Source organism: Melospiza melodia, chromosome 5 (assembly GCF_035770615.1).
Source record: "Melospiza melodia melodia isolate bMelMel2 chromosome 5, bMelMel2.pri, whole genome shotgun sequence".
Classification (NCBI taxonomy): Eukaryota; Metazoa; Chordata; class Aves; order Passeriformes; family Passerellidae; genus Melospiza; species Melospiza melodia.
Window position 1 is genome coordinate 25,091,088 of NC_086198.1, and position 27,238 is coordinate 25,118,325.

Here is a 27,238-nt window from a genome sequence, read left to right on the forward strand (position 1 = left end):
TTTCCCCTCCTCCTTGTGTTGTTGCCACTGGTAGTTGGGACATGTGGAGGGAGGGCGGGTACCTGTGCCCCTTGGCATGGCAGCACCTGACCCCAATCAGGCTTGTAAGAAAGCAATCTCCACCAGTGGACAGCGAAGAAGAGTTGATTTGCAGACTTGGGGAGGGGCTGGGGCTACCTTTTGCAACCCCAGGGGTATAAAAGGTGGAGCAGCTGTTTTGTGGGTGACACATGGGAGCTCAGTCCCAGCAGTGGGACTCCCAGTAATTTTTCCTTATTCAGTCCTTTGTTGTATTTTGTTAAGGTTTAATAAACGTTTGAAATTTTTAAAAGTGGGCATCATTTCCCATACCATGGTAACTGCAGCTGTGCATGAAATCTGATTAATTAGATATCTGTGATTCTCGAGGCCCTTGTGACATGATTGTAACCTTTTCCTTTGGCTTTTATGGCCATTTTAGTGCTATCAAAGCTGTTTCAAACCCAGAGAAATAAATTCTGGTTTCCATATGATGGTGATGTTCGTTATGCAGTAAAAACTCTTGGAACTAGATTTTTATGCAGATGACACTCACCAGAGTTGCAAAAGAAGTGTGCTTTTCCTCAGGATGTTGGAATGAAGGATAAATACAGTGCTGCAAAGTGCCATAATGATAGAAAGTGAGGTGTCTCAAGCTGGATTGTGATGACAGCCTTCTTATGAGCAGGGCTTACAACATTTCTGCTCCTGAAGGCAACAAGACGTGATTTTTTCCCTCTGGGGCAGGATCATGTCTGAAGGATGGTGTCTGAAGCAGATTGTTTCTTGGCAGAGAGAGACTGGAGTCCCACTTCCCACAGATTGCAGAAGTGGAAAGAAATGCTTTCATTCCTCCCTCAGCCCAGTGGGTGCCACGGTACTGCAATGCACAACCTGCTGCCCCTGTGCCAAAGATCAGCTTTCCAGGGCACATTGAGAACTGCTGACAGATGCAAGCTTTTCTGTCTACCCTCCACTCTGCTAGCATGCAAGGCAGCTGGGAGCTATGCAGTGGTAGCATGACACTGAGCAGTTGCCTTTCTTCCTCACCTCACAGCACAGATAATTGGCTAGGGCACTGTGGTAATGTGCTTCAGTGCTTCCAGACTGGAGTTGTTTGGGGTCAGACCATTTGAGACTTGAGCAAAACAATTATGCACACCTGTTTGCATGAATTCCATATATTTAGTGAAGTTCAGGCAGCATGAAGGAGTAACATGAACTGAGATGAATTGGGGAATTAAGTTGTGTATCTAGTATGTCAGAGACACTCAATATGTTCAGAAATAGCATGATCTATTGGAAAATATCTCCCTCTTGTTGCGAGCTGTGGGTGTATGCTGAAATGAAATGAGACTGAAAACACCCTCACAAATGTGTCTGTACCTCCTACACTGTTGAGACTCCTGTTTCTAGTTAATTAACATTTTTGGAGATACTGCCTGTCCTTTTCACTTGTCTCCTTGACTCATTCCTCAGTAATGAGTCCCTAGTTCAGCTTTGAGGTGCCAGCTGCCCTTGCTGGCTTCCTTGATCCTCTCTGTGTTTTGTGTCCTCAGGCTGCTGAGCCTAGACATGGCCTGAGGCTGCTGGTTTTGTTCCCTTCCTCAGCCCAATCCACTCTTTCATTCTTGGTTTCAAGCCCTTGCTGACTGTACATCTAGCCAGGCTTCTCTTGTAAGCCTTGGCTGAGACGCTGTCTATTGCACATGGCTTTTGGAAGGCTCCCAAAATAAAAAATTGAATGAGTTTGTCTGCCCTTGAGAGCACCTTCCTCTTAGCCTCCATTCTTATTTTCCTCCTTTTCCCCTAGGCAAAATAACTGGATATGCTGTGCTTGAAATTCACGAGTAGCATAAACCACTCTGGTGCTCTGATGTTTTTCTGATAGTCACTACCAGTTCAGTAAACCTTAGTGACTGACTTTGAAACAAACTGAAAAGGAAGATGAATGCTCCAAAGAATGGGTTGTTGTTTTGACTCAAGACTGTTTTTGCTCTCTAGTAAGTTGAAAAGCTGTAATATTTGAAGAAATACATTAATTGATAGCAGTAGTAGACTTGTCCTGAAAACTGTACAAAGTGCATGGGATACTGTGTTTGCATGGCACTGTCTAGATTCACCATGAATTATTTAAGCAAATTTTTTAAAAAAAGCTGAAATCCATGAAATGTCATCAGCAGAAGAATCAGCAAATTAATTCTGATTTTTGGGTTCTTTTGGAAGAAAAACTTGATTTCTTGCCTTGTCTTTTTACTGGAGAAGGAAGACCAAGAGCAAAGCCCTATTTTCTTTCTTAGATTTCACAAAGAGATGGAACTTGATGGCTCAGTAAATGGGATTTGCTGCCTCATGTTACTCAGTGTCTCTATGTCCTTCAATTAAGGGAATTTCTCATCATCTTGTGATGTGGTATCTGTGTCTGTTCTTGAAAGTACAGAAATGAACAAAGGTTGGCTGTGCCCAGCAATAATATTTTTGATGTTGATTCATACCCCAAAAACATCATGGTTAATGAACAGGGACATCCTACCCAGAAAATACCACTAAGGCCACGGGCCCAATAGCTTTGTTTGTTGTCAGAGTGCAAACCTGACACCAGAGTGCTCGGAATGTTTTGTGATGGTTATTAGCATCTTCCTGGTTTGGAAGGGATGGAAATTCCTCCAGTAAATAAAAAAGTACCCATCAGTCTGAAGTCCCAGTGGGAGACTCAGAGAGGCAATTAGTTATCAAGGGCATTCCCTAATTAGATGACAGGGTGATGGTGATGGAAGAGGTTTTTTCTGGGAGATGGCTTTGGCTTTCCTTATCATAACTGCAAGCAACTTGTAGTAGAAAACACTGTGCTAGTTGCTTTGTTATCTAAAGAAAAGTATGTTAGGAGTATGTTTTGGCTACATGGAAATTAGTTGTGTTTTGTTTTCTTTTAAGATTTATAAAAAGATAATTAGTAATCAAATCAGAGACTGTACAGTCCATTTTGATAAGTGCAAGTACAAATGCACTAAAATTCCTTTTTGTTATTCCATTTAATACAGCCTTCAGAAGCCTCCTGAATTTTCTGCAATAATAGATCAGATTTCTTGCTGTTGCCAAGCTGATTGGTAGCAGCAAAGTCATGATGGTTTTTTCCTCTCTGTAAGGGTAAAAAAGGTTGTGATAAGCAAGCAAATAAGATTTTTTTTCCTCATCTGCTTCATGCATATTTGATATTTGACTTTTCTGAAGGTGCTAATTTCTTATCTGTAGAAGAAAAGGCTGTATTTAATCAGTTGGTTAAAATGTTTGGTCCTGTAATTTGACTGGCATTTGGTCTGCTGTGATGAAAGAATTCATACTAAGTCTGTGGTACGAAAACAGACACATAGAAGTGAATTTGCCATGCATATAAAACATAAAAAGACTTTCTTGCCATGTACAGTATTAGACATGCCAGGAAAGGCAGGAATCCTAAGTTTGGAAGCAGATGAAGTCCCTCGAGTTTCAGCTGTATGAAGTGGCAAATAAGTACATAAAAAGCCTCATTTGTTTGCCATTTATTTAACAGGATAAATCCTGTTTATTAGCCACAAAAAAATGTCTGATTATAAAACAGAAATAATATTGCAGCTAACCGCTTTTCAAAGCACTCTACTCCTGAAACACCATTCAGCCCAGCCCTGGAATAATTCTGGGAAATGAAATGTAAAAACAAAGACAAGACTTCTGAAGTGTTTATACATACATTAAACGGTGTTCAAAGATTTTTGTTTTCCCTCTTTTTTTTCTCTCTAAAAAACGTGAAACAAATGTAAATTGTTCTTTTTTTCTTTTGCAACACCAGCCATGGGATGTTTTCCTGCCAGTCTTCTTTCTCTGCATGCTGGTAGCAGGGCATACAGCAGAGCAGCACCAGCAGCCCATAAGGCTGATAAATAAGGAAAAAAAGTACTAGAAATGCACAGATGGCCTCATGCTAATGGACACTGCTTGTAATTAGGTGGGTGTGGAAAACCTTCAGGGCATGAGGTCTTCTGTCTGAAAATGATGATGCAGAGCCCTTGGGGTTTTCACGCATATGGGAAAGTTTCAGTTACATTTTGCTTTCGTGGACAGTAGAAATTAATATTTGCAAGGACTAACACATCCTGTTTTGGTGTAAAGGGAAAGCAATACTGACTTGTTTTCAAAACTTTGCTTCTACTGACATGTAAATCCAAGATTTTGAGGGGTACAAATCACTCTTTGGAAGGTGTTTTTGGGACGGAGGAGAGGAGCAAAAAATATTGCACATGAATTCAATTCCAGCAGTAGGACACAGTTAAGCAGAAGCTGTGTGTGAGGCCAAGCTTGTGTTCACCACCCGGGTCTGTAAAAACACAGCATCTGTGAAGTACATGCAATTTTTACTTAAATACTTGGATGTGACTCGGTTCAATATGGAAAGCTTTTATCCATACCTAAATTCTAGAAGACTGTACAGTATAGCAAGGCTACTTTTTAACATGAGGCCACATTTTGACTTGTTTTGGAGTGTGACAGTGCCCAGAACAGTCTGTTTCCTATAAGGAATACTCCTTCCTGATTATGCAGCAGAGTTGTCACCCACAGAAAGTATTGTAGTGCTGTTATAACACTCTGCATTTCAGGAGACCCTTTGTTTTACCATTCCTGCTTTCTTATTTTTGAAGGTTTTCATGGGAAGGGAAGCTAATAGTATGAGAAGGGCTTGGGAAGTAGGGATGACATCCAGAAAGAGCATGAATGTGAAGGTCTGGTAGAGAGGGAGTTAAAGCAGATTTAGCTGTGCCAGGTGGGGATAAACATGCCTTAAAGCTCTTAGCTGACTGTTAGTAACTGCTCAATCTGTTCAGGGAAAAGGTTATGGCATAAAGGTGAGGGTGAAATGGCGCCCTTGGTGGCCAGGATGAGCCTCGGGACAAACATGCACATTCCCTGAGGAAAACTGAGGAGTTGTGTGTCTCTGAGCAGAAGCAGGAGTGAATTTTAGCTTCCGCTGCTTGCTCACCCATGTAATTAAGTTGGCAGCAATGAAGAAAACCATATACATATGTTTTTTCTTCTCTTCTTTTTCCTAGACTCTAGAAACGACATGCAGAAGGAAAGTTACTTGAAAGAACTCCTTAAAGAACTGCCTGATGCTCATTACTCCTTGCTGAAGTACCTGTGCCAGTTCCTGATAAAGGTTGCTGAACATCATGCAGAGAACAGGATGAATCTCGGCAATCTTGCCACTGTATTTGGACCAAACTGCTTTCAGTAAGTTGGGCTTTTTACTATACCCTGTTTGCTGGCAGGTGGCCAGAAATGTAGATGTCAGGAATCTACTTTGTCAGGGTGATCAGATGGAGGCAGTGACAGGGGCTCTGTGTTCAACTTGAGTGCTAAAGCTGTTTTTGCACCAAATGGAAGTGGAGTTGCTCTCCCATTTCCTCTTGCTGTTTGCTGAACTGTTTATCAGTTTTGTATTGCTGCTTTGGTAGCAGAGCAGAAGTGTAACAGTGAAAGGCCTTCGGACTGTGTCACTGCAAGGAGGTGTGTGCTCATGCAGGTTTCTTCCTTTGCTATCAATAAATATGAGTGCTTCTCTCCAGAAGGCTTTGACAAAGGATCCTTGGTGGGAAAGGACTCCAATGCAGCACCCAGGTGCTATATAATTTCTAGAGATGGATACTGCATGCTATCTGCATGTTTGGCCTTATGATCTGGTGTCTGCCCTCAGATGCTGGTGATTCTGGTCTCTCTGTCCTTCTAGTGTATTTAGAAACTGCTCTGAGCTTGTGGGATTCCACTGGTCTCTTAAAACTCCTGACTGGGGTCAGTAGCTTTACTGGGTTCTTTCACTGGGCCCAGTTCCTGGGGGCTTGTGCTGAAGACGTGTTTAACCTGCTGGTGGGGCTTGCAGCAGTAGCCAGAAGAGTTATTTCCATGTGCAAGAACAATCCTGGGTGAGAAGGTTTCTGTTGAGTCACTGCAGTGATGCAGTGCAGCATAAGCACCTTCACCTCTGCAATGAGCCCACTGGCTGGCATCCAAGGTCTTTGACACGGGAGACACCTAAGCTGTTTAGTTCAGTCATCAGTCTTGAAAGGTGTGTGATACCACCAAGAAGAGACAAGTGAGTTCCTTGTATCAGTGTTGCATTTGTATTGATTTTTATAAAATATTGCTCTGGACTACTACTGAGTTGTCTAGTAAAAGTTAGTCTCGTGAAGCAATTAATTTAATCTTTCCCCCTGAGTTTCCTCTTGGAAAGACATAGATTTCTTTAAAGAGAGAAAACAGAAATTAGGTTCCTGTAATATGTTGAGACAGTTCCTTGTACCTAGGCTAGATGTTGCCAACTGTCTTTTTAAGGAGCATATCTTTTTCCATTGATTAGGGGGAGAACATGGAGGAATGAGACGCTTAAACTAAAGCTTGTCCTAGTGACTACATGGCTGCCTTATCTTAAGATGTTGCTGGTGGATGATGAAGGTGAATTTCAGGATTAAAGCATTTGCTGTGTTACTACAAAAAGATAAAGTATATTTTAAAAATAATTGTTTTGCTCTCTGAAACAAAAAATGCTCAAAAAACAGTAGTATGCATGGGAATGCATGGATATGAGAATTACTGGAAGCACAATACTGTGAATTTCTGACAAGGAAAAGCAAAACAATTTTTTAAACTTGCATTCATATGGGTGATTTGGGAATTCCTGTCTAAATGTATTAGCAGAGTTCAGAACAAACAAAGTAATTAGAAGAATTTGAGTTCAATGGCTAAATCTCTATGACTCAAGCTCCCAAGTGGATATTAGAATAATTTTTAGTTTACTCATCACTTCTTTCAGGAGAGTTTAAAAATTAGCTGTGCATATTTTTTGGTGTAGAATGCAGAGAATTGCAGTTCAGGTTTGAAATTGGTGTTCCTAATATTAAACCAAATTGCATGTGTTAACAGCTCTGCAGTTGTTGCCACAACTGATCTCTGCTCCTAAGAGAGCATGGAAAAGATAGAAGCATTTTTGTAAGGTACAGAGATGGATACACCTCATTCCATTGCAGAAGACTGAGGAAGGCAGAGATCACTGGAGGTGAAAAACCAAAGACTCATGAGTCTGGATGAGAATGTAACCAGCTAAGCAGATGTGATACCTTGAAATAAATGCTCATGTGGCAAAAGGGGCATTGAAAGCAAGGCTTCACACTTACCAGATGGCTAATGAGTTTTTTAAAGACCCAAATAGGTTAGAATTGGGCTTGTAGATTTTTATTTAAACTAAGTTTCACCATCTTGTGTTTCAGCTTTGTGTTTTATCAGATCTTGATCTTTTCAGGGCAGTTCACTCTTGTGGTCCAGACACAAAGATTGTGAGGAACAGTTCAAATATCCTTTTCTCTTGCGTTAATGGATGCAGTCTTCTGTTGCTGGAACTGTGACTATCTGTACCAACAAGGATTTGATAGGGGGAGGAAAACTTGCAGCACTGTTTTTAGGTATTGGGCTTAACCAGTTGGTTGGCCAAGCATCCAGAAGGAGATCCTCAGAACACATTTCAGAGCTACAGAGTAAGGCTGCCTGAAGCCTGCTTGGCAAGGGCTGTTCTCTTTCTCTGCTGGCTGCCGGCAGTCCCTGGAGAAGCTGCAGAAATGAAATATTGGCAGGAGGCTGAGAGATCGCTCCTCTCGCTTTGCGTTGTTTGTTCCCAGCAGTGCATGGCGGCTTTCTCCACGGCAAGGAGAGAAGGCTCAGCTTGTCAGCAATTACACTGCTGAAGCAGGGAGAACTGAGATTTTTCTGTCAGAAATTCACACTCATGTCTAAAATTAATGTCAGTTTGTGTAGTTGAGGCACAGTGTCAGAGAAGATAAAGCCCATCTGCTGATAGTGAAGGACTTATTTTGGCAAGGTATTTTTAGTGACAATTTAGCTACTTAAGCACAGTATCTCCTACTCCATAACTGAAGTTTTTTAACAGTTGAATAAATCATGCTTCTTGGCCACTTTCCAGATATGTAGACTTCATTTTAATTCTCTTAATCTCATTCTGTTTTTCTACATCATATCCTCTGTAATGTATCCCATCTCCTAAACCTTCAACCCTTATTGCTTTTATCTTAACCAGCACTTCCCCTGCTTTCTTACTTGCTGTTTGACAAACTGCATTGGTGTTTTTCTAAGGAAGATTATCTTGTCCTTTCTGTATTTCTAATGAATAGAAAGGAAATAAACGGCTATTTGCATTCCTTGTATTGAAGTGTGATGTAAGATACAAGAACATGTAAAGGGCAAGGTCAAACAGCTCAAAAACAGATTTGAGATTTCGTTCACTGTTTTCTCCCAATTTGGTTTGTTCAGATTTGTTGTGATGGAAGGCAAAGGTCAAGTATATTGAGAAATACAGCCCTGGAGGAGCTACAACCATGAAGGAACAAAAATAGCTGTCTTTTCTGTCACTGGGCTAATCTGTGTAGAGTATTAACGTTTTCAGTGTGGTTACTTTTGGAGGAAGTTATTGTCCATTGACCTGAATTTCAGCTCCTGGAGAGACATAGCCTTAGTTAAGGCCTGCTATGTGGGCTCTGCTTGGCTGTAACAGCTTGTGCTGAAATGGAGAGGACCAGCTGGGTTCTCTCTCCTCCTCTCTGTTCTCCAGGAGCTGGGTGTCGGAGGAGCTGCTGCCCTTATCCTGTCCTTTGGTTGGCATGGTAAGACATGAGGTCCAACAGATGTAATCAGAGGATCCATTCGGACCATTATTGCTCTCTCTCAAGCAATCATCTCTGCATGGGGCCTCCATCATTCAAGCCCTTGTGAACTTGGTTATGTTTCATTCCAACAGAGATTGTGTTGTGAGGGATTGCTCCATCCTCCCAAAAGTGGTTGGCAAATGCAGGTGTCCAGTTAAAATGCTGGAGTTAGATGCAGTTATTTATGTATGATGACTTTGTAATATGAAGGGTAACAAGAAAAGTATATTATCTTTGGATATGGAGAAAATGGTAGATTGTAGGGTAGATGTAGGTATTTAGATGCTGAACTTGAGATAATTAAAATTTGATCTGAAGTTATGTGTGAATGTCTTACTTTGGTTTCTAGCAGCCTTGGAGCCTGCATGGATTGGGTATACAAAACTGAATTGAAAGCAGAGGGGCTGAATTAATATTTCTCAGTGAGTAATGTTGGCCTTCGGAACAATTTGTGGATGGGCTTTGTTTTCAGGCAATGCAGCCCCAATCCTGCATCAGTCTTCAAAAAAATTGCAATCCAGGATTGGGGGCAAACTGAGTACAGAATATTGTTGTTTAAACATGAATTATTGCAAATTGGAGCATGCAGCCGTAACCTTTCTTACAGGGTTCACATAGATTTTAAATACTGCATTTTCCAGCACTGCAAAGCAATTTTTCCTAAGTATTCAGTATGCTGAAGCCTTTAATGACAGTTTAAAACATCAAGTATAATATAGCAAGGCTATAAACGTTCTCATCCATAATCATATTAAATACTCATGAATATTTGAGCTCAGCAATACAGCTCAAATGCAATCACAAGGAGAGTTTTTGAAGAGCCTCTGCTTTGAAATATTTGGAGATGAGAGCAATGCACTTTGTAAGGGGATGTTAGGCTATGGACTGCCCTTTGTCCCCCTTTATGTAGGCTGCACTCCCAAAGATGTCTCCTGTCACTGTAATTTCATGATGAAAAATGGAGCTTTTGCTGAAGCAAAAGATTTTGCATATAAATGAAGCCAATCAGTAAAGCCTTTGTGGCAGCATCACTCTAACTGCTTTGTGTTACCTGTGTTGCCTGCGTTTTGCATTTTATTAATAATTATTATCATTCATTATGTGCTGTTGTTTTATTGTTATTTATTAGTGCTATTATTTTTATTAATTATTTTTTATTTTGCAAGCAGTGCTGATAGAGCTGAATTACCAAGTTGACTTAGGCTAATAAATCTGATCCTAGAGAAGATAATCTGGAACAGATTTTAACAGGCTGGCAGGTGCATGCCCCAGATTTGACTCTCCAGGATTCTCCAGTATCACAGGAGCTAAAACACCTCTGCAAAATCTCAGTAGTTGTATCTGTCATTGCATTTCACCCCGATTGGTAAGGCTACAAATGATGCAGGGCACGTAAAGGAGTCACATAGACTGAGATGAACAACTGTCTCAAGTGAGCGTGGCTGTGTCTTTAGCTGCTTATTAGACTGTGATCTTGCAGCAGAGTCTGCAGACATGAATGTGTGCCTGTTTCAGCTGCATCAGTTTGTGGACTGGTGTGTCAGGGCAAATCCCTTTCATCACCTGAAGTGGATGAGTTCTGGCCACGAGGTTGGATCTGTTAGAGACACAGTGAAGTCTGCCTAGAGGCACAGAACAGACTGCCTCGAGTTGTAACCTGTATAAATTACTGCAACTCTGCTCTCAAAATCTCCACTTGTGCTTGTTGAGGGACTCATGGGCATCTGAGGTACTAATGAAAATGTTTTGCTGGGGCTGGAGAAACAAAAAATCCATGCAGTGTTTCCTGTCCTTTGAGTCCCATATTTCTGGCAGGATTCCCTGGGAGAATGATAAGGTGACTTTGTGGTGCTTCTTTACAAAAGGTAGTGTACAAGCAGCAAAAGTAGTTTATAGAGCATATAGCCCCCTGTGATTGTAAATTAGGCTTACAGTGCTGTCATTCCAAGCAAGCTGCTTCTGTAGAGCCACTTGGGGAAATGGTAATGTGCATCTTTCATCTCAGACAGGGTGGGGTCAAGCACTGTTGGGAATTTGTAATGAGATGACCCTTTCACATGGAAATCTCGGGTTCTCAGTTGTGACAGGGAGCTGTCAGCAGTTGCTGCCTGGGGAAATCACTTCAGTGACCTCAGTTCAGCTCATTATAGACAGATTACTGCTTCCCAGGTCCTCCTGGCCACTTGAAGCAAGTTTCCCAGGTGTGGTGGATGGTGACGGAGCCCTGTAGTGATGCCTGTCCTGTGCCACGTGCATGTTTGTATGTGTCACTGCGCTGCTCTCAGTGGAGTCTGAAGGTTCACTGTCTGGAAAGCCCACTCTGCATTCAGCCTGTTAGAGCTTGTTTGCAGAGACCCGAGGTAAATTCATTTAACTAAATGCCTGAGATGTAAGGAATTCTTTTACAGTGAGTTAATCTGACCTCAGGTCACTTTGCTTCTGAGTAAAAGCTGGGACACAGAGCCTTGCTGTGGTTTAACCCTTTGAGACTAGCTTTCCTGAGGATCCCTGTGGAAAGAGACATGGACTCAGTCTGGAAAACCCAATGAACATGAGGGTGTGGTGTGTGCATGGACAGGAGCAGCGTGGAGCTGCACTGGGTGGGCCAGCCATGCTGGCAGGACACTGTGCAGAAGTGTGAAATGCTGCAGGGTATCAGATTTTGAAATGAAGAGCTGACAGCCTGATCCGATTACCAAGTAATGTTTTAATTTTGAGAACTGCTTTTTCTGCTTTAAAATGACTTCACCAATAATTTCAGTTTTTAATATCCTGCAAAACTTGTGGTACTGATGCACCCTTGCTCTTGACCCTTCTTAACTGTGTCAGATACTCTTAATGCTGGTGCCTCACTTAGACAAGGCACATTTTTTCCAAATATTTAATGTGGACACGCTGTGCTTTGCGCACAGATCATTCAGAGCATCTCTCTGGGAAGGGCAGGTGTCTGTGGAATCTAAGGGAGGGCACACTAGGGAATTTGCTCCTGCTCTGCCTGTGCTGTGTATCTGTTGATGACTTTGCAGGCCACTGTGATAACTTCAGTGGGAGTTTTTCAGTTCAAATTGCTAAGATAGATCTGAACTTATCAACACTTTTTCTGCTAGAAATAGCCATAGAAATTGCAGGTTTATGGCACCCTTCTGGTGTTTGTGGTAGGTTTCTGGTGCTGCTACTGAAGTAATTTGTACATATGTGGCTGGAAGGGGATGAAGTCCTTCTGTTGAGGATTTGTAACTGGAGTAAATTGTGTGTCTAACTCTCAAAGCATCGCAGTTGTAATCCCTAATTAACATGAAAATAGACATAAGGGAGCCATGGCTATGAACAGTTTTATACTCTGGTGTTTTAACAAGATCTTCACAAATGATCATGAAAATTTTCCAAGGATTAGGGTGTGCATCAGGAAAGTGGAAGTGTGAGAGAATATTTTCTCACAGATCTGGGTTTTTCTAGTCAGTTGAAGTTACATTTGTAGATGTCATGACTTTTCAGAATGAGAAGAGCTAAAGTAAAATGCTATTTTTTTACATGCATTTTCAGAAAAGTCTAGTCAAACTGGTAGATCATGCAGTGTGGCAGCAGATGGGGTTTACTTTGTATAAATAGGCAGGGTGGTGTGTGCTCATAATATAAACTTATCTTCAGCTCAGCATATATTTGTTGAGAGGAAAATGTCACCATGGAGAGCTCAAAGAGTGTAATAGTCCTTATCATGATCGAGGTCTAATAATAGCAATTAGAGGAGAAGTATATTAGAAACTGTTAAATATGCCTGTTAATGTGGCAGAGTGGTGGCAATGAATAAAGTATGTTAAATTTCTATTAAAATAAATCACTTCATGGTCCTTTGCTTAGTTACACTCAGAGAGAGGTGTTAAAAGAAACTGAAGCCATGAGCTTTAGCCTTGTGTTTTGCATATGTGCCTCACCCTACTCATACAGAATTGTTCAGAATAGGATGTTGGATTTTTCACAGGTTTGATGTAATAAATTTTAACTGATAAGGTAGTATGGGGAAGGGAGGGCAAGAAAGTAATGTAATTGGGCAGAAATTAAGTACTGGTTTTGTGCTTTGTGGAAACTATAGACTGGACTGTTTCTCAACCAGGTAGAATTTTTTTGTATTAGCTGTTGCCAGTAGGCAACTGTTGGCTGTCATTCTCAGCAGATGTGACTTAGGTGAAAATTCTGCTATCTGGAGTCTTTATTTTGACTTGCATGTGGTCTATTACATTTTCAGTCCTTTTCCTGGGAATGAGATTCATAGGGGTGCCCTTATTTAAGTTGTACTCTGTTTTGGAGAAACAAATCAGGAAGGTTATAGTCAGGATTTCCCTCAGCTAGCCTAGGCAGGCTTTGCAGCACACCAACACTGGAGCACATCATTTAGCATGGCAAGAGGGGTTCCCTTCAGTCAGGACAATTGCATGGGGCTACTGCATGCATACACTTCTTCAGGCCATTTGCTAAATTTTAGTGAATATTTGACATTCTCCAAAATGAATTGGCCAGAGTGTACATGCACATCCATCAACAGAAGTTGCCCCATTTGTTCTTTATTTAGTGTGAGCCCAACTTCCACACTAAAGAAATCAATCATCTGAGACTGACACATTTTTACAGCTGCCAATGTTCTACAGTGTAAAAGAATTCAATCCTTTAAAATTCAGGTCCTGCTACCCTAGCATGTATTAAATGTTGAAATAATAGCAGTAAAGACTGTTCTGGAGAACACATCTTACAAAGATGTGTTCTGCTGCAGTGGTTACTCTCCCTGTTGACACGTAGAAGTATGGCACGTAGAAGAAACCATTGAGAGGGATCAATAGCCCCTACATCAAGGCACTTTTTGATGACAAATGTCTGGGAGAATCAGCTTTCAGAGCCTTGTTGTTGAAATGCACATCTGGTCTCGATAAACTACAGTTAAAGTTTTAGGGTAGGTAGTTATTTGTAAATTTGTATTTACTCTTTGCAGTAAGCAATGGTTTACTTTCAAGTTACATCCCTGTAAAGTAGCTCAGGGGGAATTTGTTTTGTTTTGGGGGGTTTGGGTTGTGTTTTCTTCTCATATAACATCTTCTTGTCTTCAGCCAAAAGGTACTTGAAACTTTTTTTTTTGGTTTTGGCTTCTCTGCTTCTTCACTCTAAATGTTTCCTGTGTTTCATTACTCCTGATCATCAGTCTCTGCTGCTTTATAAGGTCTTCAGGAAATTCACATCCATGCAGCCACTTTGTGACTTACTGAGAAGCCTGTGTCTGCTGGAAATACTGTACTATAAGTAACACTGAATGATTGCAGAAGATTCTTCAGATATTGTACTTTTGCATTAAAATGGAGTTTAAGTCAATTGAGGCCAATAAAATTGTCAATAAAGTGTGCAGAAAGTTTATATTCCAGCAGATTATCATTAGATGCTTCAATGAATTATGAGCCCTGTTGCAAGTGACATGCATTTTTTGCTGCATGAGAGAGTTGTGTGAAATAGATGAGGAAACATGCAGATACATACAGTATCTTCCCTTTTCTGTATGCCTTCAAGGTCTGTGGGAAGCTGCAAAGGGGCCTGTTTCAAGAGAGAAAGAAGCCTCTTCTTCAGCAGCCAAGAAGTTGGTTATTCTCCCAGAAAATGGAGCTTAGGAACCACTTTTTGTATTAATCTTTTAGGCTCTTCTGTGAAAGGCAGCATCCATCTCCATGTTTTAGAAAGCCCTTTGAGTTATGACCGTACTTTCAAACGAAATAGTAACTCAAAATTTAGATTAAAAAAATCTGGTGTACAGCATTGGGTTATCAAGACCTTGTTTAACATTTCAGTGTTTTGCTTAGCATGTGGGATTTCCTAATTTTTTCACTTATCCTTCCTGTGTGCCTTTGAAGTTATCATGAACCAAGTTTTGGAGGAATCTGTCTCTTGAATTAACAGTTTAGAGCATCTGAATGCCTGAGCTGTCTGCGCTGTGGGTCGTGAAACCCAACTTGCAGCAGAGTTGGTGGCACCTCATTTGGTGGCAGTCTTAATTCTGTCCCTGCCTGGATTTTGTGGACAGGGTAGCTCAGCCAACAGGTCTGGTATTTAATATTGATAAGAAGAACTGCAAACAAACTGTGATAGTTGTTAGCAACATAGGCATAGGCCTCCTTTCCAGTTCAAAGTTTCCTGTGCCTGCTATCCAGCCTGTATCCATAAATGAAATGTTACAGAGACCCTCTGCAGGACCTTTTGTATGTTGAGTCCCTGTGACATTCTGCTTTGTCATTTCTCCAATTCTAGCGTGCGCTCTGGATTTGAAGGGATGAAGGAACTGGAGATCTGCAACAAGATAATGACAAAAATGCTGGAAAATTACAATACCTTGTTTGAATTAGAAGGCTTGAAGAAGGATGAAGAAAAGCCTGTATGTGAAGAGCTAGCAAAAATAATTTTGGTAAAAGTGAGTATCTCTAATATTTCATTTTCTCACAGCAAATCAATAATTCAGGCTTATTTCAGGCTTCAATTCAGAAATCTTTTAGATAAGTGGAAGGCAGACTCTTGTAATAATGATGTGTGTTATTGATTGCAGTTTGCACATTGATTCTGCTGATAGGCTAATTTTCATTACTGGCCTGGAAGTTCATTTTATTAAACATCTTATTCTTTGTTGGCTACACACTTATTTATGCAGGAAATATATTCACTAAAATTTAAATATTTTTAAATGAGGAGGCAGAATAATTCTAAAAAGTGTCCAGGGTTTCTGACATGGTTATAATTTATGGTATACTTCAGTGATGATACACTTTGGTACTCTAGGACAGTGGTCCTAGAGCACTAAACCTCTAGGACAGAGGTTTCTAACCTTTGCCTTTCTATGAAGTCTGCCTGTCTCAAACATGCACCTGAGTTTAAAAGTCAGGTGTTCTGACTCAGCCATTTCTGGATGCACTTGAAGAGAAGCATTAAATAAGAGTCTTTGAAAAAAGTACGTTGGAGCTCTTAAAGAAAAGTGTTGTAGTTAGAGTATTACGCCTTTGGTGGGAAGAGGGCTTGTGTGTGACATCAAAGGATTCTAACATTTAAAAGCTGACAAGTAGGGCAACCAAAAGTGCATTGTTCTGGCTTGTGCTGTCTCTACCACAGGAAACAACCTCAAGTCTGTGCAGGAAAATGGTCATGAGGATGGTTTTGGGTGCCTCATTTCTTATTGTCTGTTAACCGTGCTGATAATTACTCTCCTAAAAGGTGTGAATTCTTGAGTTTGGGAGGGTTGAACTACCGCCCATCATTGGTAGGGTTTTACCCACTGATAAAATCACTTTAGCCTTCACTGTCTGGAATAGAAGTTGTCAGAAAATAAGTTAAGAAAATACAGTGTCTTTGACCTTGACAGAACAGGAGGTTTGGTGTGAGCCCAGGTTCTGCCATTCAGATGAAATCAGCTGATAGCATCTCTGCCTTTGTGATATATCACAGGAGGGTCTGCTGAATTGGTGTAAGTTTGGCTCAGCTGCATTTAGAAGGGTTGCTGGTTTTCTTAAGTGGTGAATCAGTGAGGAGGTGTTTTGCTGTATTTAGTTGTCTTTTAGCTGTTACTAGCACTCAGCTGAAATGCCTCTGTGGAAGGAGATAGAATCACTGATAGCCTTCCAGTATCACAGTAACTTCTGGGTAGTGGAAGTGATCTGCCTGACCAGTGAGTGATGTTTAGCCACTGATGGTCACTTCAGCAACAGAACCAGGGAAAGAACATATTTAAAAGAAAAAAAAGTGCCCAGAAGAAATGCTTCAGATGTATTTCCTTCTCCTTCAAGCCTCAGCCAGTTCCAGAAGTCAAGATAGTCTTTCAATTCTGAGGACTTAGTAGTAATTGGGGTTGCACTAAGGTGAAGATCCGGGAAATTTCCCACAGCTGTTGGGAGATACAAGCTATCAAATTACATGGTGACAACCAGAATTACTCCAACAAAATACAGATGATTGCCTGAGAGAGCTGTGCCTAAATACAAGGGCTCACATTGTGTTTGCATCTTTGGACCCTGTCGATATTTTCCAAATTCTGCTGGCAACCAGCTGCAAAAAATTGACCTTGTTTGTTGTCCATCTAATTTGGGTGGAAAGTTTCTAGTTTAATCAGGGCACATACTCAAATACAAGAAGTACAATCATCTAACTTCATGCAGCAAAGGTGCTAAGAAGGTTTTTTGAAATTTGTCAGGCGGCTCTATGAAGGGACGTTTCATATTATTCTCAAAGATTAAATTTTTTGTATCCTAGCAAATATCCCCCATCCTAGTCAATTTGTATAATAAACTAGAGATAGTACACTTGAAGAGAAAACCAAGTGATGATGAGATTCAGTAGAGAAAAATGATTGCCAGATTGCTAATGCACAAACCATTACATACAGTAGAAGCTGTCTGTGTTGTACAGGAGCAAACACCTCAGAGAATTATTTGTCATGATCTGTGTCACAGTGTCCAGAAAACAGCAAGCTGTTTGTAGGCAAAGTTACTGCTTCTGGAATAGCCACTGATGTATCTACAGGTAGGTGGATAGAAATTTTCCAAATAATCCTATTGTAAGCAGTGAAGAATGTAAGATGCTCAGGACATTGCTCTCCAAAACTGAAGCCCTGTTGCTTTTAAGGATGTTGCATTGAAGCTTGAACCATGGTGGGATAGGGGAGTGAATGGCAAGGAAAGTGAAGAAACTGTGGACTTGCCCTTTACCAAACTCATCTGCATTTATTTAAGTGGCTTTTTTACCTTCTGTTTTGGGAACAGCAATAGGGTGAGGAGAATTTTAGATGACCTCACTCACTTCCTTGTTGGGTATTCCATCATCCTTTCCCTCACATCCCTCACTTCAGTGCCAGCACTTCACCCTGAGTCACTACACTGCTTCCTTTCCTGTGATTGCTTTCACTCTCACTCCTTCCTCACTTTTCCATGTTTACATTTTTCTCTGAATTCCCACAGCCCTGTCCCACTATTCTTGCTGTCAAATGAAAACAAGAATATGTGGACCATTAGGTGAAGTCATGGAAACATCAAGCTTCTCTTGGAGTTGTGTACTGGAAAGGAAAAACAGCTCCAGTGGAGCAAGTTGCATCTTGTTTACTGTGTTGGTCATATCTAGGGGAAATCCACAATGCTGCAGGCTTCCAGGAGGAGCAAGAACATTTGAATCAGGCACAGACTGTGGCAGATTAAAGAAAATATGTTTTAAGGAGGCAGAAAATTAATTAGTTTTAGAGAGGGGAAAAAGAGACGTGATTTTTTAGGGCTGTTCATAGTTGAACTACCATCCTTGTTGTGTATGTGCACTGAGGAGGCACAGGAACACCTTAATCCCAGTTATATTTCTTCTTTCAAAGTTTGTTCAGTCATTGTGAAAGCCAACTTGTGCCAGGTAAAAGGGATTTCTTAGCTTGCTTTTTCAGTGGATCACAATTCAGAAAATAAAGCAACTGGAAGTCTCTGCAAGTTGCATTCCAGTCCCTGCTTTGTTTCCCAGGGCTGTAAAGCCTCCTCTTGCTCATTGCTTAATATTAAAATTATTTCTAATTATAATATTGTAATATTATAATTAGAAATTATGGAAAGTGTTTCTTTGGAAACACCTACATCTTTTTTAAAAGTACAATTTTAACAAAAAAGAAAATTTGTCCTAGAATAGTTTCTCTTTCATTGGGAAATTGAACTGTCAGCTTCATGACACCTTGCCTGGAAGGATTTTGTTCCACCTATTAGAATGATACCAGATGATTATCCAGTCTGGTGGCCAGCAGGTGGAAGTATAACATGTGCTTTCTTCAGAAATATAACTATATTTGGAAATGCCTTATAATAAAAGAATTCTGGGATTTGATTGACTGTTTTTTTAAAATTCTGAAGTAAACTGGAGTTTGTTGGAGTTTACAGGTCTCATTTGCAGCCAGCTATTACTGCAATCCTTAATCCAAGCTTTACTTCAATTTCCTAAGTCGGTAAGAGTCTCAGTCTGTTGGTCAGTAGGCTCTGCTAGTTAGAGAGAAATAGGTGAAGTGAGTTGAACATTCTGACTAGGTGCTTGCTTGGAGGTCACATTGTCAGGATCATAAATACCTGGTGTTTATTAGGCAGTGTTGTGTGTAAACAGTTAATTTTCTGATAGTACATCTGCACTGTTGTGCATTTTCACATTATAGATGTCAGGGGTTCCTAAGAAAATAATGCTTATATTTTGCTTTGGAACAGAATTCCTAGTGTGAATCCATATGATCCTGATAGGTTTTTGTGTTACTAAACTGAGTGATATCTCATGCAATGAACAGTTAGTCAGTCTTGAGTTGCAGTACTGCCAATTTTGTAATCTTCTGGAAGAAATAGGTTTACAAAACCTATGGTAACAACAGAAACGATAATTTGAACAATAAATAATAATAAATAAAATAAAATATTAAAAAGGTCTTGAATTGCTGTTTGAACTGTAGTTGTATATAGTCCTGTGTTGGAGCACTAGCCAGTGGTGTATTGCTGCAACTGAAATGAATTGGGATCTTGGAATAACAGTCATTAGGCTTCTCTAATGATCAGAGATGGGCAGTGAAGGTTTTTATTTAGTTCAGGTGGCAAGGGAAATTTGGGCAGGAGAGCTACCATGAGACTTGCTCTTGGGAGATTTCTAGAATTATTCCTTCTGCTGGCTTGAGGTGAAACATGCCACCTTTAATAGCATGGTTTGTAGCTCAGTATTGTCTTCAAATAAAACATATGCTTTATTACCTAGTCATACAGGATTACAAGATCTTATTTTTTCTATTGTATTTCACCTTTTCTCTCCAATGCCTTCTTGACAGAGCACTTCTAATTTCAAGAACCAGTCAGCTCAGAGCACATAAATATTTGCATTGGCACAGAACACTGACATTATGAGGATGTAATGCTGTTCCTGGTTTGATCACATGCTTGGGACAGGAATGCAAAAACCTTTTCCCATTCCTCTCTAGCTGGGTGGTAGAATACATACCCTGTTCACCTGATGCAGAAGAAAAAGCAAGTACATTTTGAAAATTAATATAACATTAAAATAATACTAATGTAATATAACATTAAAATCAAATTCAAAGTCGATCCTACAAAGTCAAGTAAATACATATACAGTTTTATCAGTTTGAGCATATTGTAGGTGCATTCAGATGACCTCTGAACAGGCAGGTTTCAGTCCCTGAAGAGCTGCAGAAATTGGTCCTCTGCTGATTTTTGTGAAAAGAAATAGTTTCAAAAGAACTCTTATTTTAGATGCAATTACCTCCCTGCATTTTTATCCTGTTTGTTTCCCGTCTTCTAGCCAGGGCTGCCACTTCAGAAGGGAGGATGAGTTGACAGAGTAGCTTTTTGCACTTTAACTGGCAGCACAAGTGCACGCACAGCGTTGTGCAAGCCTGCTCTGAGATTTGTGACATGCAGCAGTCCCTTGCTGCAGGTGTGGTTGCACCTCTGGGTGCTTGGTGTGTGCAAAGCGTGCGCTTCCCATCCCAGCCAGGCAAAACCCCAAAGTGCATGCTTGTTTTGTCAAGAGGAGTGCTCTAGCTAACTTAGCTGAAACTGGAATGCTTGCTCCTTCCCATTGAATGTTCTAAGCAAATCATTCATAATGAGGTAAGATTTGAGCCTTTTGTCCCTCAGGATAGGTAGGAAAGGTAAGATTGTCACAAAGTTCTCTGTCTTGGCTTGGCAGGTCCCTCTGCAGCTGTTTAAAGCTCCACCTCCACTGAAAGCCACAATTTTTCAGCTGATTTCCCCTCATGAGCAAAGCTGGATGTTCACTTACAGATGGTTCTTTCCCTTCCTCAGCTGTAGCATGAGGTTTTAATCCCTTGAAAAGATCTGGGAGAAAGTTCTGAGAAGCCACCAACCCCACAACTAATGGGCTCCCTCTAAATAAGTCGCTTTCCCTGTCACCTCAGGTTACACACTCGGCAGACACAGGAGCAGCCCCTCATTTACGTCAGGAAAAAAGGCATCCGTTTCTAATCCATGTTACACTGCCCTGGCTAAGCCTGCAGGGTCCAGATAGTTTCCTTTATTCTTCTTTCATGTCTGGGACCATTTTAGCATCGTGTTAATGGTCAGCTTTCAGTACTGGATTAATTCTTTCCCATCAGGAGGCAGCAGGAACGGATCATTGGAAATCCTTTCCAAAGATCTGAGCAAACGTTTCCATTTTCCCCTTATTTGGGCAGGTCATGCCAGTTTGCTCCTGTGTGGACTAAGGAGCCCCCAAGAGTAGGAGTGGGTTCACGTGGGACTTGTGAAGATGGGTGAAAAGTGCATGAGGAGAAGGAGCACCTGTGGAAGTCAGTCTCCATTTTCTTGTTTAGTGTTTCTTCAGCTAGAATTCACTTTGCAGTTGTCCACCAGTGAGCAGATGGGCATGTTTATAGTAAGGGTGAATAGTGATTCAGCCAGAATGACATTTTAAGATGTGAGCTGATGGGAAATGAGCAATATGAGATTTGTCAGGGAAAGTTTATGAGCCTCCAAACCCTTCACCTATAGGAAATTCAGTCTGGAGTGAGGAGGATGGTTATGTTTAGGCTGTGATTCAGAAAGGCAAATAAAAAAGCCCTGAACAATTCCTTGTGTAATTCTGAAATGGCTTTCCAGTGCTTCTAGCTCTGCTGGCTTTGTCAGCCCTGTGTGTGTGCTATTAAATCAGAATGTTTCTGCTCTTAAAATTCACTGAAGCATTTACAGGATTATAAATCTGTCACTTGTGGTGTTACTAAATGCAGTCCTGAATATTTACACAAATATGCTAATGCTAAACTCTGTAATAAATTATTACGCTGATTCTTCTTTCACTAGAATTTCACCAGCCATGTTTTAATTTTACCATATTATGAGAAGAAATTTGCCAAGATTCAGGACATATAAAGGAAAGCCAGGCAGATAACAAATGTTTCTTTCCTTCCTACTGTCCATACTTCTAGTTTACTGTAAATTGTTTTAATATAGCTGACAAATTTTGTAGTTGAGGTGCTTAGGAATTTTGCTTTTGCTCTCTCACAGTTTTTTTTCTTGAAACAAATACTCATTGGTACTATCACTGTCCCATGATAATTCCACATAGCTAAAATGTAGGGAAAATAATATCCATATGTATATGTGTGTCCTGGTCTGTACTTGCACTTGTTTTATTTGAGATGTTTTTCATTCATTGTCTGTTATTGATTTGGGTTTGTTTGAGGTTTTTGTTGTTGTTGTTTGTTCATTTGTTTGTTTTGTTGTGGGGATTTTGGTGATTTGTTTATTTGGAGGGATATGATGTGATTTAGCAGTTGGAAGCAGTCCATCTCAGGCAGTACATCATCAGCTTTCAAAAGGGAGGCATCAATCAGCACCAAGAAGCAGGGTACAGTAAAATAAGCATGTGAGCTTCTCCAGTAGCCAGCTGTTGCTGAGCATCATTGCTGTACCCGTGGGGGGGAAAAGGAGATTACAAGAAGGTGAAAATTTTTCAGCTAAGACAAATGTCTCAGTTCCTCCTGTTTAGATTCCTCAGTGTTTATTCTGTTTCTCCTTAATTAGTCACTCAGTTAATCAGGTTACACAAAATGATCAGCATTATCCCCTCTGTATAAACCAGCAGTCACTGTTGTCTTTGTGACAAGGGCACATTGCAGGCAGGCAGAACTGACCCAAAGTAAAAAGTATAAGAGATTTTTCTGTCTGTGGCATTTAATTCTTGCTGGCCTCTGACATCAGCTTCATCTGGACAACTCTGAAGGTGAGAGATTCAGAAGGAGTCAGCACTAAATGAATTCCTTTGCCCAAATGAAGAGCAGCAAAAAGCTCATTGACTCCTGTGAGTACTGTGAAGATCCCAGTTTGTCCAGAGGGTGATTGGTGCACCCTGCTCTGCCTGGAGCACTTTTAGTGCTCCAAAGCTTGTTGTCATAAATTGCGCTCATGGCAGTCTGAGAGCAAAAGGAGCATGTGATGCATGGGACCAAATGCTCCTAAAGTCTGGATATGTACAGAAAATTGAAAATTTGAAAATCTTGAAAATCTGATGTATCCAGCAGATCCCAGCAGCATTTGACCTTAATTGCCAGCAGTGAACATCTCAGTTTCAGTCTTAAAAAAGGATCCGTTCTTTGTGCACTGAGAACCTTACATGAGTAACTAGAACAATATAGACACTAGGACTCCCTAATTTACTGCAGATCAGGTATTTCTTTTGAAAGTAGCATTCCACGAGTTCCATGTGTGAAAAACTTCTTTCCTTGTGAGTGTTTTGATTTTTAGATCTGAAAATACAATTTAGCTTTTTCAAGACTGAGTTTAAGCCGCTGTAATGTGAGATACAGATCTGGAGAGCCTAGATTTTTCTCATATCTAGGTCACAGCTCTCTTTTAGATCATCCTTTTTCCATTTATGAATAATATTACAGTAAATAGATGAAGCAGAATCCAGTTTTCAAAACTGAAAAGTGGAATAAACTGACTGAACTGAACTGAGCTGAGCTCTGTTGTTACTAACACTTCTGTGCACATACACACAGAGTTAGGTAAACCCAGCATGAGAGAAGTCATCTTGTGTCAGTTTGTAAATGTTTAATTTGGATTTTTTTAATCTTAAATTCTGCTACAGGCTTCTTATGGAGTGTGGTCATTGACACCTTAATCCCCTGCCAGTTTATATATGATGGTGTGCTGGTTTAGGCTGGGGTAGAGTTAATTTTCTTCATAGTAGCCTGGGTGGGGCTGTACTTTGGATTTGTGCTGGAAACGGTGTTGGTAACACAGGGATGTTTTAGTTGCAGATTGTGGGGATGGGTATGGAAGATGAATATTTTCCCTTAGTGAAGTCTTTGTGACCTTTTACAAAGTCTGGAATTATGTTTGATCCTGGCACTAGCAATCTAACTTCTTGCATCATTCAGTCCTTGTGCATGGCTGGAGACACATTTTACTCTTTCTCCTGGAAAATACCATGATATTCCAGATGGAGTTGGTAACATTGAGGTGCATCATGGGATTGTTACTATGTTTGTCATTTCCTTTCACATATTGCAGTCCTCTCTAAAAATAATGGATTTCCACATCTCTCTCTTGCTTACATCACAACTCTTGACCTTTGTACGTGTTTTATGGCAATGAGTGCAGTAGGTTAAGGTTGTACTGATGTGAAACAGAGTAGCTTTTAGCTGTTTATTAAGAGCTACAGTCTCAGGTAAAAGGTCATATATATAAATAGTCTTGGGAGAACAAAAGGAAATGAAAGTTGAACTGAAAAGGGTATTAGTTTTATATTGGAAAGCAGTGATATATTTCTTTTGCAAACACTGAGATTCTCTTTTTATCACTTCTATCTGAAACAGTTTTGCTGAACTGTGGTTATTAAAGTATAGTGTAAATGATGGTAAGGAAGAACAGCAGACAGGAAGAAACTGACTCAGTATTTATATGCTAATAGCAGCCAAGGCAAAAACTCATTTGTAAATACTAGATGTTTCAATGTTTGTTACCAGTTTTGTTTAGTATGATTTACTGACATTGTTCCCCCTTCTAACAATGTTTTCATCACTTCCTGGATACAAAATGGAAGGCATGCCTAATACATTGTGGGGGGATTTTTTTTTCTGTTACTGTTTATGTTAAATAATTTTCTGTATTTTTCCTGAAAGTATCTGTGCCACAGAATGACAACTCTGTGAAATGATAACTGAATAAAAATCAGTTATTCCATCCAGTTGACATTTATGAAAATACCTGTGACCTTGTGCATTAGAAAATGCCTTTGAAATCTCCGTACCAGTGGCCACACGATTTTAGTCTTAGAAATACAGATTATTTGATACCTTGCATGTCTTTTGGAGCCTTAATCAGCCATGAGCTATTTTGCATGGTCACAGAGGGGAAGACATTCCATATTGTCTGCATTTTGTGAGTAAGAAGAGCAGTGCTGTAATTACTTTGGCACCCTTGACAGCACTGCTGCATGTGCCACCTGCCCTGCTGTGCACCAGGGAACTTAGTGCAGGGGGTGGTGTATTTGCCACTCCAACATCAAATAAAGGGAGAGCCGGGAGCTCTTAAATCCACTGTTCCTTTTGCGCTGCTCCATGCTCAACACTGTTGTGGCCTTGGGAGCATTCACAGGTGTGGCCCTGGTGACACCTATCTGAGGCAAAGGCTGCACTGCAGTGTTACGTGGAGGGAAGCAGGATATTCCTCTCTGTGCTGTACAGCTGCTGACCCAGTAAAGAGTCAGCTGTTGCAGTCTGTCCTCATGCAATCAGCTAATGCATCATTCCTGCAGTCATTTGCAGCATGGAATTCCCTGAATAATCCTCTTAATGTCTGCTTATCATACATTAGAGTGCCTGTGCTGGCTCACACAGGGGATCCATCTAAGCCAGTGTGCTGCTTCCAACACTGCCCATAAGCAGGTGACAGGGGAGGAGAAGGACTGGGCAGCAAGGTGTTTCCTTCATTTTTTTCTACCAGTTCATGACTCTTCTCAGAAGTTCTGCTCTTTATAGGGTTTTTGTATTTAGTGATGTCCAGAGTATTGTCTTGTGTCTCTCTTGCATGTGTGTAAGCTTTTTGCTTCCAGCATCTCATCTGTGAAAGTGTGCCACAAATTGCTTCCTCTCACATGAAGAACTGACTCCTTTTGTTTGCTATAAATGTGGCTTTCACTAGTGTCATTTGAAGGTCACCTGAAATTTTTGGGGGTTTTTTTTTGACATAGTGAACAGTCTGACAAAACATCTCTACCACCCATGACCTTACAAGCTACCGTGGTGTTTGGGGATTTTCTTCCTGATGGAAAATTACCACTGGTGTTTGCAACCCTAATCACTGTGCTGACAACAATAATTTTTTCTGTCAAAGCCCCTGCACAGTCAGTGAGCAATCCCATATAATAGCTTTTCTCTTTTGGGGCACAAGGCCAAACACTTTGATGAAGTAAATTGGATGACATTTTGGTGAAGTCAGAATGGCACATTCTTTATTGCAGAAGGGACTCTGACTCCTTGTTTCTGTCAGAAAAAACCCTAGTCTTTGCTTTAATTAAGAAAAAGTTTCACATTTATAAAAGTTCAAGTTTATTTTAATTAAAGTGGTCTTCTATGTATTAACAGCTAAAAAATAGATCTGGTGCTTTCTAGAAGCATTTAAAACTTGAACTGAGAAACCCACAGGCTAGTTTCCTCTGATTGTGCAGTATGTGAGACCAGAAACAGATTAATTTCTGAATCAAGCAGGAAAGAGAGGATGCGCACAGCATTAATAATGAGATTATCCCAAAGATAACTGGGAATATTATGTTACTAACAAATAAATATATTGTTGTCATTAAAATACAGCATAATGCATAACCATTGTTTTTAGTAGCTATTTTTTTCCTAAATCCTTCCTTAAGCAGTCATAATCAGTTGCATTTAAAGTCTTGTGTTAGTGTGGTAGCATGCTACAAATGCAAGAGACTTTAAATTGACTGCACAGGTCAATATCTCCATGACTAGAGTTGATCAAGGCTGAAACATAACAATTTTTACGCCTATTCAAAATTTTATTGAGAAAGATAAAAGCAAGGGTAGTATTCTGTCCTGTTTTGAACTTTGCATCCAAGACATGTAACAGTGTAAGATGCAAGTCTGCTGTGTGAATCCCTCTTACTTAATAATGGCAGTGGATTAGGGAACCAGTACAGTTTATTATTGTTATAGTGTAAGGTTAGGAGGAGCTGCAGGTCTCTATGTTGGCCACATTTGCAGATGTAGGAAATGACTGAATGCTTTGTGCTGATAGACTTCTGACTGCACAATTTCCCAAAAAATATTGCCTGTCATAGTTAGGGAATCAAATTTTCTCTGGCTTTCTCTGTGATCTTGTCAATTCTTGCGTGAAAGTCATTACAGAAACTTAGTTCAAAACTTGCCTTTGGCAGCGTCCTGTAGAGATGCTGGTGATATACTTTGGCCCAAGTACTCTTGATAGAAAATTTCTCTTGTTAACTGTGGTGGGACTTGATGCCAAGGTGAGCAGGTACTCCAGTTGGAGCAGGTTTTGGGGGGTGTGAGATGGAGAGGTGGTTGCTGGCAGCTGTTGACAGTAAGCAAGGCTTGGGTAACTTTCCAGGTGTAAACAGTTAACACTGATTGTTGAGTACACACAGTTGAACAAAACAAAGTTTGTTTTGTATCCAGTCTGCTGCACTGGAGATTTTCTCTTCACATGGGAATGGTAAGTATGCAATTGCTAATAAGCCATACTTCTTAGAGCATTCTCTGGAGATTTGTAATGTTCTGGAAAAGTGATGCTCAGGTAGTACTTCTCCATGCTAGTCATTTTGTGGCTCCAAGTTAATTTATCCCAGTTGTACAGGAGCCATGACATGGGTTTTAAGGGAAATCAGGCTTTAAAGCACAACAGATTTCATCCCACTGTTTTATGCATTTCACAAGAAATGCTGAAAATTAATAAATAGAAATC

General features: G+C 40.4%; 1 protein-coding gene across 5 annotated transcripts in view; it reads left to right on the forward strand.

The window, feature by feature from the left end:
* FAM13A (family with sequence similarity 13 member A) overlaps positions 1–27,238 on the forward strand; it is a 119,653-nt gene that overhangs the window by 10,008 nt on the left and 82,407 nt on the right. For all 5 annotated transcript variants that reach the window (XM_063156622.1, XM_063156623.1, XM_063156624.1 and 2 more), the window contains exons 4-5: positions 5,100–5,280; positions 15,036–15,195. In XM_063156622.1, the coding sequence (XP_063012692.1) occupies positions 5,100–5,280; positions 15,036–15,195 (341 nt within the window). The remainder of the gene's footprint in view (positions 1–5,099; positions 5,281–15,035; positions 15,196–27,238) is intronic.